Here is a 14,111-nt window from a genome sequence, read left to right as displayed (position 1 = left end):
TTTCCACTCTTTCCAGGACTTTTTTTCCACTTGGGCCGAGCGCCCGGACGGGAAAACCTCTCGGCGTCGGGAGCCCTGCTGGCCCCTTCCGCGCCGCCGGAATGTGGGGCCACATGGCCCGAAGCAGAGCGGCGGCGGGTGACAGGCGGCGGGAGGAGCCGCGCCGCCGAAACGTTCTGGGGCCGCATGGCCCGAAGGAGAGCGGCGGCGGGTGTCAGGCGGCGGGAGGAGCCGCGCCGCCGAAACGTTCTGGGGCCGCATGGCCCGAAGGCGAGCGGCGGCGGGTGACAGGTGGCGGGAGGAGCCGCGCCGCCGAAACGTTCTGGGGCCGCATGGCCCGAAGGAGAGCGGCGGCGGGTGACAGGCGGCGGGAGGAGCCGCGCCGCCGAAACGTTCTGGGGCCGCATGGCCCGAAGGAGAGCGGCGGCGGGAGGAAGCGGGAAGTAAAGGGCAGAGGCGGGCAAAAGAGCTCGACACTTGCGTGTTGGTTCGCCCTGGTTCCCGCAGACCCCTTTCCGGCAGAAAAATGGCAGGGGCAACTGTGGTGGTGGCAGCATTAACGGCGCCAGGAGGAGGCGGTGGATGCAGTCCAAGGCAAGGCGCTGCTCCGCTCGCCGCCTGGCTCAGCTCGTTGCTGCGGGCGGCTTGTGTGAGTGGGTTTCTCGTGTCTGGGTCAGTGCGCCTGAAAGGGAAGGAGGGGAGCCAAGGAGGGAGAAAGCAGGGCGGGAGAAAAGCCTTTCCTCTTTCCTGCCTTCATTTGTAGCGCTGCTTTCTTAAAGCAGTGTACAGTTCTTACTAGTTGTAAGGAGGTACTTACAGTAATAATAATAAAAAGACACCCCCCGAAAATAAGCCATAGGCTTATTTTCTTGAGTAAAATTAATATAAGACGGTGTCTTAAAATGTGGGAAACACGGTATTATCATTCAGATTCATGTGTATTTTCCTTTAAGAGGGACAAAAGGGATTATCAACCAGGAAGGCAAGAGGGCAGGAAGGTAGAAGGCATAATTATTAAAAGGACTCAAACAAGTTAGCAATCCGCTTGCTGCTGTGTAAACTCAAACAAGGAATCGTTTAACTCTGCTATATTATATAAACGTTCCTACAGAGGGGTGGGGGAGGCAAGGCTGGGCGATATCTGGTTTTCAACACTGTGATATATCACCAGCTAAACATCATGATATACTGATATATCACGATGTCTGAAATAAGGATGGAGCTATGTAAAGTAGGCATAGGCAAACTCGGCCCTCCAGATGTTTTGGGACTACAACTCCCATCATCCCTAGCTAACAGGACCAGTGGTCAGGGATGATGGGAATTGTAGTCTCAAAACATCTGGAGGGCAGAGTTTGCCTATGCCTGATCTAGAGGCACTTGCTGGCTTCACGGGACCCCCCCCCCCACACACAAATTGTGATTTTTGCATAGCGCACACACACACATCATGATTCGCAATATATTGCCAGGTCAAAAATGATGAAACCAATATCACAATGTGGACTTCAAACCAGTTTGGGATGACCGTGGCAGGGAAGAGAAGGATTAGATCACTTCCTCTAATCTTTTTTCAAAAGATTTTCAAAAGCCGCAGAAGCACCGTTGGACATTCGGCTTCCAAAAATAGTTCACAAACCGAAACACTCACTTCCGGGTTTGCGACCTTCGGTAGCCAAAACTGGCAAGGTGTTCGACTTTCAAGGTACGACTGTAAAAGCTAAAAGATCCCGCCAAGGTCTTTGACACTTTCCCCTGGGATGCTTGGATCTGATCCTTCTAGGGAGCTGTGAAAATCGGGCCACCCCACTATTCCCCCAAGCTCCTGTCCTGTTCTACTAGGGAGATTCTGGGGCAAAGGAGTCATTTAAAATCTTGCTTGCTCAAACCTCCAAGTGTTTTGCTCCTTTACCGTTGTCTATTTTCTGGGCTGTTCTGGGATCAAAATTCAAGTACTTCTGAAGTTCCGGGGTCCAGTTCTTCATATCATTTTCACTGTATCTTCCCTTCCAGCGGAGGTGGCTCCAGGGATTTTTCAGCTGGAGGAATCGAAGCCCCTAAACAAAGAAGAGAAAATAAGGAATATCTGGCATTTTCCATTAGGGTGTACCACCCCACACCCCCGGTGAATACAGGAAATCAAATGACCTGAAAGTCTTAAAACAATCTGGATAAAGCTGATTTAGAAAAGATGTTCCATGGTTTCCTATTCCGCTTTTAAGAGGACGCATGATTTTTAAAATATAAAAACCTGCCAATTTAAAGAAAGCATTGCCAAAAGATCTGAAGCATTTATTCCCACAGGTACCTTGTATTCTCTGATATCCAAAACGGCGTAGGCATGGGTTGGTACTAAACCCCATTTTTCTCCTTCCTCCTCGGTCATCACTCCCGTAGCCGTTGTAATGAGCACGTCCCCTTTGCGAAATCTGGTAACAAAGAAGAAGAAAGTTTACTTTCAGAGTTTGCTTACAGATGGAGTAACAAGCCAGTGATACTTCTCATCAGTCTATCCTTATCCATTTGAAGAAGAGAAAACGGCATCCTGGAAACTTCAACGAAGTGATGGCATAAATTGATGCCTTTCAGAGGTTCCGGCACAGAGGTGGAAGACAGATAAGAAACCTCGAAGAACTATTTCAGGAGTTGTATGTAGCTAGTAATTCTTCCTCTCCTCCCAGAGCTGGTAGAAACCAACTCCCATTGTCTTCCGCCATGGTTGGAGCTGATGGGAACTGAAGTCAGGGTGGATAAAAAGCAATTATTTAAAAAATAATAATCAGATTTTTTTGAATTGGATCAGATTTTTTAAATAAAATGCTTTTGGAGGAAAAATCTTTCTAAAGATAGTTTTCTGTTTAAGTTACATTATAGTCCAAAGGTTATTCATTAGGAAAAAAGGATTTAAGTTTTTCATGTGTGCTAAAACTCAGTCTTAATTTTTTTTTAAAAAAAATTGTTTAACCATATCGGTTAACAAACAAACATGGATACTATAATGTTATAGTTTTAGTTAAACAAACTGTTTAAATTGTTATTGCGGAAATGTTTATTTTTCTCCTTCCAATAAAGTACAGCAGAAAAGTTGTCCAAATATAAACAGTTAACTTATTAAACCTCACAATAATTTCATAATTATCTATGTATTTCTAATAATATAACCAAATTAGTAATTTTTGACGTAACTGTAAAAACTATCCTGAAAATTTATTATTCCAAAAATGAAACCTTCATCTGGTTGTAAATATGCAAGAATGAGTCAGTCTGTAAAAAAAAAATGATTTAAATCAAGTCTTACTGACTAGTGATTTAAATCAAGTCTTACTGACTAGTGATTTAAATCAAGTCTTACTGACTAGTGATTTAAATTGTGATTTAAATCAATTTGATTTAAATCAAATCCACCCTGATTGTGCAGGGTGCAACAGCACTTGACTACCCCGAGGTAATACCACAAAACTTTAGTTCCTAGTATTTCTAATTAAACAGAGAAACACGGGATTGAGGGAGGGAGACATTTAATTGGACTGTTTGGACTAACAATAATTAGACTAATTATCATTTTGCGAGTATGGAATCTGGAAGGTATGTGCTATTTATCTTCAGCTGAACGGAGGAATGAAAGGAAACTTGCCAAGTGCACTGGCAAGATAACAGATCCCTCTTCTTCCGAGGGTGGAAATGGCGAAAACAGGTTACTGACTGGGATGGAGTGACTTTTGCAGCTATTGTTAAAGTTGCAAAAACAAAGAGCTTGGGACTGGCTGAGGGAGAAATTTCCGGAACAACACTGGGATATCAGCTCTGCTCAAGGCGCAACGGATTGCTGCAACAACCGGGGAAAGATTGACATACATGGACAGGAAGAAACATCACGGACAGAACAAATGTCACACCCAGGAAGAAGAGTGATACAGTATGAGATCTTCACTTGTAGTCTTTTAAATTACTTAATATGTCAACACGAATAGAAGTTATAAATATTGCAGCTGTTGTATAAGGGATTACTACTATGGCGGGAATGTAATCGAAATCAGTAAGATTTTGGAATGCAGAAACAAATAAAACCATCAAAATCATCTATTCTAGCCCGTGGGGGGTGGGGGATCACCTAAATTATATAATTTGGAATTTGAATGATTTGTATTAGGAATTGTATTACAGTGGTGCCTCGACTTACGAATTTAATCCGTTCCGAAGGCACCTTCGTAGGTCGAAAAATTCGTAAGTCGAAAAGCGCCATTGGAAACGTGATTTCCCATAGGAATGCATTGGAAACGGGAAAAATCGTAAGTCGAAGCAACCCCATCTAAAAATTCATAAGTCGAAAAAACCCTATCTAAAACCACCGCGGTTTCCGTTCGGATGTCGAGAAATTTGTAAGCGTGCGGCCATTTGCCCCATTCGTAAGTCGAACAATTCGGTTGTCGAGTAGTTCGCAAGTCGAGGTACCACTGTATAATTTGGCATTGTTATAATGGGGCTATTATTGGATTATTGCAATTGAAAAACTATTAGAAAGTATTGTATTTCTAATTAAACCAGATTCGAATCCTGTCCTGAAGTCCTCCACATTTAGCTGCGGCATCTGAAGCTGCAAAAGCTCGAACACCAAACAGACCACGGCTTTTACTTCATGCCTCTTTGAAAAATATTTCTCCTTCTGCCTTAAGCCCAAAGAAAGGCAGAATTCAGCCAAAAGCTTGTCAATATTTCTGGCCAATTGGCGTATTTTTTTTTAAAGTTTAACAGAGGAATGAAGCACACTACCACCAAAGTGCCATTTTCTACATCGGTCTCTCTCACTGTAGATAAAGACCGTACCTTCATCAATTGCTCATCAGTATTTGCTTAGCAATAGCACTAGTAAGTGTAAAAATACAATGGAACTAAACATTCCACCTAAACATTAGGAAGAACTTCCTGACAGTAAGAGCTGTTCGGCAGTGGAATTTGCTACCAAGGAGTGTGGTGGAGTCTCCTTCTTTGGAGGTCTTTAAGCAGAGGCTTGACAGCCATATGTCAAGAATGCTTTGATGGTGTTTCCTGCTTGGCAGGGGGTTGGACTGGATGGCCCTTGTGGTCTCTTCCAACTCTATGATTCTATGATTCTATGAACTATTCTGCTGATAACATCAGAACCTACCTATCTACCTACCCCCCCTCTATATATCAGCCATAAGTTACCTTTGGTACAGCATCCTGAAGGAACTGTCTTTGTCAAAAGCTTGGTTGCCTGAGTGCATGGCAATCCTTTCGGGTATCCAGCCAGTCAATGCATGGAGATCAATATTCTGAAATAAAAGCAGATTTCCTTGGTAACAAAGACAGCAGTATAATCCAAGACTGTGAAAAAGCCATCCATATGAAAACTTTGCTATTTTTGAAAAGCAAGAAATTTATTTTTTTAAAAAAGTATGGTTCCAGTTCTGAAACTTCCAGTTTTCATTTCCTTTCGGTGCTGAAACTTTCTAGGAGGTAACAGAAGGCTAATTCGCAGAAAAGCAGCTTGCAAGGTGATTTGCCGAAAATGCCGTGAATTTTGCAGCAGCCACCAGAAATTTTCAGATCCAAGGGAGACAGAACTGCACTGTGTGACTCGGCTTCTTTCCTCCTAACCTTTGGCCGCAATATAATTGTTTCTTCCCTCCATCATCACAGAGATGAAGCTGAAAATGTGGTATCAATAAGGGCCAAAACCTCAGAAACTAGAGAACAAGTTGTGGTACCCACATGCATCTCCCAACCCCCCCTAGAATTTCATCCATAAAGCCCCATACTAGACTTCAGTCGTGCTAACTTGCATTTGCCAAGAACATTCCCCAAATAAGGCCAACTCAAATATAACTTACTCCTACAGAGATTATTTGTCATGCTGGGAAAAAGCACACATGCTACAATGAACAAAAAGCAGAGATCATATTTTGTTTATGATGGCATCTGTCTTATTTTTCTCTACTTGGGATTAATGGAAGAGCTCTTCATAATGGGAAGATCTGCCTGAACAGACATTTACTCCTTGCCAAGAACAGATCGGTACTCACAGAATTTGATCCTGGAAAATCATAGCCTCCCATAACCTTCATGTAAGCTTTCTCTATCAAGGAAACCCAGAGTTCGCTTTTGTTGTTGGAGTAAGAGCAGAGAAGTTCTCCGCTGTGATCTACCGGTAGCAAGTCATCGATTATCACCTGGGCAAAACAGGACAGAGAGAGATCAAACCAAGAGCGCAAATAAGACAGCGGCAGCAGCTTCACGTGGAATTAAGTAAGTCACGCAGAAGAGTCAGGCTCAGAGAACAAAGAATATACATTGGCTCTAGCCAAGCGTTCTGACAATGTGTTGATTAAAACATGAGATGCGGGGGACATGGGGACACTGTTAGCTATTTGTGATAAAAAAAGATACCTTACACAAGACTTGAAGATGAATTTTGCTAGTCAGGTTGGCAACAGTTGAACAACAAGTTCATATCGTTGTACCTTGGATCCCGAACACCCTGGAACTCGTACGTTTTGGCTCCCGAACAATCGAAACCTGGAAGTGACTGTTCTGGTTTCTGAACATTCTTTTGGAAGCCCAATGTCCAATGGGGCTTCCGTGGCTTCCGACTGGCTGCAGGAAGCTGCAGGAGCTTCCTGCAGCCAATCAGAAGCCGCGCTTTTGTTTCCAAACATTTTGGAAGTTGAATGGACTTCTGGAATGGATTCTGTTCAACTTCCAAGACACAACTGTACACTGTATATTAATGAATGCAATGTGTTTCTCTCCCTTGAGCCCAAGAGAGGGTTTAGTCCTTTTTGTTTTCAAAACTCCTTCATAGCAGTGCCTAAGGTATTAATCCACAGATTGCTTGTCCTCACAAACACCTCCAGACAGCGTCTGTCTGAAATCAGCACACACTTACATCCTCTGTCAAAGAAACAACTAATAGAATAACCAGCAACTCCCACCTCCCACCTCCTTTCCCCAATACCATTTATTCTTTTTGAAATACACGTACAATGCAAATGCAATACAAATACTAATGGACACCCTGCCAATATTGTTGTCCCCCTGCAAAAGCTGTGAATTGTGTGTGCAAGGTCTTGTTTTTGTGGTATATTCATCCTTGTGGAGACCCCCAGGTGTTCAGTCAACAACTTAATAGGGTATAATTACATAAAATTCTAACCATCAACCTAGCAAGCGAACAATCATGACCTTACCTTCCGAGGGACCCCATTGATATGCAGCTTAACCATGTATTTTCCACACGGATTATACTCCGGCTCTCCTTTTTTATTCTGCGGATAAATAATGCTGTTTTGAAGGGGGGAAGGAAAGAGACCGGGGGAAATATTAGAATATATTCTGTGTGCGTGTTGTGGACTATGCCAAGTCTATTTCAATCCTGTGTTGTCAACTTAAAGCTTAGGAAAGAGTGGTATTGTATGTTATTTGGTGTTAAACTCACACCTGAGAGGGAAAGGTTCTCAGTTATATAGAGAACTGAAAGTCCCAAACAGTGAAGGACACCAGCGACCACAATGGAGTTAGGCATATAAAATTGCAGCAAACGCAAATTATTAGGGTAGAGATGCCAGGGATTAAACCTGGAACATTTTGCATGTAAGATGGTGCTATAGGTAAAAGGTAAAGGACCCCTGGATGGTTAAGTCCAGTCAAAAGCGACCATGGGGTTGCGGCACTCATCTCGCTTTCAGGCCAAGGGAGCTGGCGTTTGTCCACAGGCAGCTTTCGGGTCATGTGGCCAGCATGACTAAACCGGTTCTGGTGCAACGGGACACTGTGACGGAAACCAGAGCGCATAGAAACGCTGTTTACCTTCCCGCCACAGCGGTACCTATTTATCTACCTGCACTGGCGTGCTTTCGAATTGCTAGGTTGGCAGGAGCTGGGACAGAGCAAAGGGAACTCACTCTGTCACGTGGATTCGAACCGCCGACCTTCTGAATGGCAAGCCCAAGAGGCTCAGTGGTTTAGACCACAGCGCCACCCGCGTCCCACAGCTGAGCTATGGTCCCTCTCCGAATGCATTCCCCATGCCTCTCACAACCGAGGATTTGTGATTTCAGAGTGCCTATAAATACAGGGACTGAAAGCGGGAGATATCTGAACACAACAGGGGTGGAAGATGCAGCAACCATCTTGAAACCGGCCATCTTTATTCAAACATACCATAAAGGCCTAGAAGAGGGAGGGAGGCTTTCTGTGAAAGGCAGGAAATGAGCAAGCAGACAGGAGCGCTTGGGAGACTGGGGACTCAGCTACACTGGCAAAGAAAAAGCGCTTTATACGCATTGTTTATGCTGGTGGGACGCAGGTGGCGCTGTGGGTTAAACCACAGAGCCTAGGGCTTGCCGATCAGAAGGTCGGCGGTTCAAATCCCTGAGATGGGGTGAGCTCCCGTTGCTCGGTCCCAGCTCCTGCCAACCTAGCAGTTCGAAAGCACATCAAAGTGCAAGTAGATAAATAGGTACCGCTCCAAGCGGGAAGGTAAACGCCGTTTCCGTGTGCTGCTCTGGTTCGCCAGAGGCGGCTTTGTCATGCTGGCCACATGGAAGCTGTACACTGGCTCCCTCAGCCAATAATGCGAGATGAGCGCCGCAACCCCAGAGTCAGTCACGACTGGACCTAATGGTCAGGGGTCCCTTTACCTTTGTTTATGCTTTATATCTCTGTGACACCAGATGGCACTGTGGAGTCCCCTTTTTGCCAACCTGATTTCCCACTGCAACACGCTTAACTTAAGTTGCAAACGTTTCTTTGATGTGTCTAGATCCGGCCTGGATGTAATGGACCAAAAAGGAGGTGTTGAGCTTCATCAACCAATTTGAAGTTACTGGCCAGGACTCTGGCTGCTGGTTTCCAGAGCAAGTTAAAATGGCCCAAAATGTCAAAAATGACCGTAAGAATCAGAAATCAGGAAGACCAAAATGTTAATAAGGAACGGGGGGAATTTATAATTTACCTTAAAAACCATTGTAAACAGTTAAAATCGCTAATAGGATTGGAATAATACTTGTAGTTTAATGGTGAATTTTGCATATAATGGATATAATGTAAAAAATCTGGATTATTATAAAAGATGCAGGAGGAAATGATTAATAATAGGACCCACCAAGGGGAGGAGGGAAGTACAGGAGATTCTTTGGAATCTTGTTTTTATGATGTGTGTTGGATATGTGATTGTAAAATTTTAATTTGAAAAACCAAATAAATATTATTATTATTTTAAAAATGGCCATAAAGCACACAGATAGTGAAGCTGCCAAGTTTTCCTTCCAGTACATTTTTTATATTTTTTTTAAAAAAATGGAAACAAAAACTTTGCAAATCATCTGCCAGAACAGAGCGTACCTGGTAATCAGCTTCTTGTTGTATCGTCTTTCATACGCCGCACTGATAGCAAGAGAAGCTACGAAGGAACAATCTGACACGATTGTCTGAGGACAGAAAGAGTCAAGGGTCAAGGAGCATCAGAACTACCCAAACTGTATAGAAATTTATTCATGTATGTGACTACAGCGACAAGAATGTCACTTGCCCAAAAATGGCAAGAAGAAGTAGTCCCAGGAAAAGAAGAATGGATACAAAAACTTATGGAATATGCAGAAATGGCGAAACTTACTGGAAGAATAAGAAATCAAGATAACTTTTTATAAAAGAATGGAAGTGGTTTATTGAATATTTACTTATAAATTGCAAACAGATAAAAAAACACTGGCAGGATTATTGTAATAGCCTGCAGTTTCATAAGAGTATATACTTAAAGTAGATGAATAAATGAGCAAATTAAGTTAATTCAGATATGCAGAACATATTAAAAATAAATTTAAGGAACCGTAGAAAGAGGGGGAGGGAAGCCAAGTTTTGAAATGTTAAAATGATTGTAAAATTACTGAAAGGTATAAAACTGAAAATCATAAATAAAAAAGGAAGTGCCACTGACAAGCAGGACAATGTAAAGAGGATTAAGGGTGGGGAACCCAACAATAAATTAGATCTCTCAACTGATCGGAAATCTGGGGGGAGAACTGAGCCAATTCAAGGCAAATAAATATGCTTGAAACTGCAAACTCCAGTTTCCTCAAAGGTCAGGTCACCACATAGGGATGGGGAGGCCAGAGGCCCTCCATATTGCCAGGGATGATGGGAATTGGAAGCCCAGAAATATCTGCAAAGCCACATAGTACCCAAACCTCCGGATTCTTCATCAGATCCAAAGGCATTGAAGAGAACATTCTCCATTCACTTTGACAGATGGGAAAGAGCCATTGATTCTGTTTTCCTCTAAAGCATTCCTCTAAACACAACTTCTCCAACTGCAGCAGAGCAGGGCTAGGGAACCTGTGGCCCTCCAAATGTGTCTGAACTCGAACTCCCACCCTGGCTAAGCTGCTCGGGACTAATGGGAGTTGGAGGTCAATACTACCCGTGTTACAGCCTGCAAATGAAATAGCCCTTCCGATTCCTGAATTAGGGCTCTGAAACGTAACTAATACTTTCTGGTAGCGTGGGGGTTCTGAACATTGATCACAGGAAGGGAACAGTGTATGAAAGGACATCAAAAGCGAAAGCTCTCTTTTCAGACTGTGAAAGTGTCAACTTCTGCCGTCTTGCTTCGTTTCTCTTATTTGAGGTTAGCCAACCGTGTCAGATGAGAACGATCCTCCTTACCTGTTTTATGCTGAAGCTCGACACTGTGTAGATCATGGTGGGGCTGTTCGTTATCTCATCGGGCCGCACCCAGCGAGAAAACATTGCCTTCTGCTTGGGAGACAACGGCAGCTTGCCACATCTATCTCTGCAATCAAAACAATCCCCACCCCACCCCAAACCAGAAGTCACTGCTAAGTATGAAATCCATGGGCTGGTTACTTAAATCACACACCATTTTTATCAGGGCAAATCAGGAAGCAACACCCCAAAGGTTTTCTGCCCACCAATGAAAATCCTAAAGACCAGCTAAGCCCCCCTCCTAATTGTTCTTGCTCCCTTTGGGCTCTCAGCTCTCCAACTCCAGAACTCCAGCCTCCAGTTCGTGATCAGCCTTGCTTGGGCTCCTACACTGAATTAAGGTAAAGGGTAAAGGACCCCTGGACCACTCAAAGGCGACTATGAGGTTGTGGCGCTCATCTCGCTTTCAGGCCGAGGGAGCCGGCATTTGTCCACAGACAGCTTTCTGGGTCATGTGGCCAGCATGACTAAACAGCTTCTGACGCAACAGGACACCATGACGGAAGCAGGAGCGCAAGGAAACACCGTTTACCTTCCCGCCGCAGCAGTACCTATTAATCTACTCGCGCTGGTATGCTTTCGAACTACTAGGTTGACAGGAGCTGGGACAGAGCAATGGGAGCTCACCCCGCTGCGGGGATTCGAACCGCCGACCTTTCGATCAGCAAGCCCAAGCGGCACAGTGGTTTAACCCACAGCGTCACCCACGTCCCTTTTCCTAACAGTAGCAGTATTCAAAAATTTAACAGTGTTACTTTAGATGTCAGGACTATTTCTATAGTGCTTGTAGTTGAATGAATTCACCTACAATGAGCAGGCGGCAACAGCTTACTTTTCACACCGCCCTAATATTCAAGGGAGCATCTGAACATTGTTCCCAAGAGACAATTCTTAAGAATAATACGGAATGAGAAAGCATTTCAGCAAGTCCATAGCTAGGCAACTTATATTCACTTACGAGAAAGGTACCGGAAAAGCAAAGCGCTCTCTGAGGTCAACGCTCATGAAAGGGACGTACTCAATGCCATTGATCTTTGACGTCTTCCTGTGAGAGCAGGATGCAAGATGTCAGGAGCACAATGCTATTCAAATCCATTTGCTTCCCACCCTGCCAGGCCCTAAATGAACAGCTGAGGTATACCTGCCTGCTAAATACCTTCAGAATTTTTAGTATGGCAACGGGAGCAAGACGCAGTGGATGGTCTCGTTTTAAAGAGCCAGCAAATTTCCCCCTTTAGTTTTGCATTAAAAAGCTTTGTTCACACGGTTATTACCCCTGAACGTTCTGGCCACCAAGGGCTCAGAGCAGAAATGGCTGGTTGAGTTAGATAAAGCAGTGGAGGTCAGTGTGGTGCAAACACAGCATCTTAAAATACACTGCTTCCCCAGACCACCAGGGGGCTCCATCTCTTTGAAGCTTGCCTGCCAGGCAGGAACTTACTATTGTAGCCTTCCCTTGACTTCCTCCAAAGCTATACAAAAGTTCCATTTGTGTTGGCTTGTTGTAAAAGGGCAGCAGGGGTGGCGGCGGCAAACCTGCAACTCCTCTAGCAGCAATGCTATTCCATGCCCAAATATGTGGATACATTTATCAGCTAAATATCCTGCTGTTAGCCTTAGTACACTTGCATCCCGAAGGGAAATGTAATTAGTTTAACACGTTGCTTGATCATTGGGAGGAACTCCTCGATAAAGTCGGCACGACTTCTTGATATTTAAGAGCCGTGCAACATTTGCTGTTGTTGAATCATCCTATCGGTCTACAATTTGGTGCTTTCAACAATCCCATGCATTCTTGCTCAGAATTAAGCCTTACTGTGTTCAGTGGAATGGGCTCCCAGGTTCAAGTGTGCACCCGACTGCAGCCTGAATGAGGCAACCCATTTTCAATAAGCCTGGAAAACCGTTCCCTTTCCTTACCTGAGCACCTCAATCTCCTCCGTGGTGTATCGCTGACCTTGAGGTTCACTGGCCTGCACAGCTCTGACTGCCTGTGGCTTATCGTTCAAGGAAAAATCAGGCCCTAATGGAAAGTAAGTCCTGGCTTGTTGATTTGCTTTCGCTGGGACCGGCTTGTCTTTCTGAGACGGCTTTGAATCATTCAGTGCTTCAGCTCTAAAATAGAGTTTGCATTTTACACGCATCAAGAGTATTTATTTCATTGGTGGCGGTACATTGCGACGCCTCCTATAAATGCCACCAATCATACGCTACTCATTTTACTATGTAAAAATGCAAAAAATATTAATTTCTTTTGTGAGAACGAATGATTAAAAAACAAACGCGGCAAGAGTGACTGCATATTTCTTACGTATTTGTATTTACAGTTCCCATCATCCCTGACCACTGGTCCTGTTAGCTAGGGATCATGGGAGTTGTAGGCCAAAACATCTGGAGGGCCACAGTTTGGGGATGCCTGCTCTACCTGTTAAACCTCCATAAAACCTTCATTTCATACAGCTCAAGGATTCCTGTACAGCAAGAATGGCATATGCAATCTAACACAGAAGCCACTCAAGACAGTTATTTCAACTAAAAAGAAAACCTGAAAGTTTTGTGCATACTAACAGGAATCATGCAACAATTTATTTAGCAAGCTTCTTGTTGCTAGAGGTTCGTGTACAGCCATAAATTTAGCTGAAAACAGCTATTCCATTATTCTAAATACAGTACAAAGATAATCAGAATATGCTTCAGGATTTCCTTCAATTAAACAGTCATCCTTGATGGTCCAAGCTCTTATACCAACCCTAGTGCAATGCAAATAAAGCCACACTCACAATTATCTATGCAAGGCGTGACTGGCCTAAACTAAGAGGGAAGAACTGGTTTTTGTACAACAAAAATCACTGCATAGTTGCCTGGAAGCAGCTCCCATTCACCGTAGATGACCAAAGAGAATAACTGTATCTACACGGCTCATTCTCTAAACACCCAACTGATCACTGTGTTTTGCAAGAGAGGGCATCTCGTGGACGCTATCCTATCAGGAAGTCTATTCTGCACAATGTTGGAATTCGGCCTTTGGAACTCCTTCCCACTGCATATCAGACAGGTGCCTTCTCCATTAGCTTTCTTGCTAAGGATATTCCGCTTTCGACAAACGTTCTAAAACCTTTAGCACACTTGGGATAAAGTTTTACACGGCTTTTAACGCTGCAACCTGTCCTGGGATGTTACAGTGAAGAATGCGTAACTAATAAAACATAGGAACAAACTTATTTTATATATGCGCTGTTGTTTTTTAGAAACTGTTTTTATACTCATAACTGTTTTAATATATGCAACTATTTTATATACGTTGCTATATTGTAAATCCCTTTGGGAGGACTTTTGGCCAGAGATTCGTAAATGAAAGGAACAAATGG

The 14,111-nt window shown here is 43.7% G+C and overlaps 1 protein-coding gene across 4 annotated transcripts in view; it reads right to left on the bottom strand.

Moving 5' to 3' along the window:
- CAPN7 (calpain 7) overlaps positions 1–14,111 on the bottom strand; it is a 41,862-nt gene that overhangs the window by 19,271 nt on the left and 8,480 nt on the right. For all 4 annotated transcript variants that reach the window (XM_035128810.2, XM_060280645.1, XM_035128805.2 and 1 more), the window contains 9 exons: positions 12,664–12,858; positions 11,702–11,788; positions 10,684–10,810; positions 9,364–9,449; positions 7,209–7,302; positions 6,045–6,191; positions 5,188–5,294; positions 2,309–2,429; positions 1,913–2,057 (listed from right to left, as the gene is read on the bottom strand). In XM_035128810.2, the coding sequence (XP_034984701.2) occupies positions 1,913–2,057; positions 2,309–2,429; positions 5,188–5,294; positions 6,045–6,191; positions 7,209–7,302; positions 9,364–9,449; positions 10,684–10,810; positions 11,702–11,788; positions 12,664–12,858 (1,109 nt within the window). The remainder of the gene's footprint in view (positions 1–1,912; positions 2,058–2,308; positions 2,430–5,187; positions 5,295–6,044; positions 6,192–7,208; positions 7,303–9,363; positions 9,450–10,683; positions 10,811–11,701; positions 11,789–12,663; positions 12,859–14,111) is intronic.

This window comes from Zootoca vivipara, chromosome 12 (genome assembly GCF_963506605.1).
Source record: "Zootoca vivipara chromosome 12, rZooViv1.1, whole genome shotgun sequence".
NCBI classification, from domain to species: Eukaryota; Metazoa; Chordata; class Lepidosauria; order Squamata; family Lacertidae; genus Zootoca; species Zootoca vivipara.
Note: the sequence above shows the minus strand (reverse complement) of the source record. Positions and strands in the feature narration are given on the sequence as shown.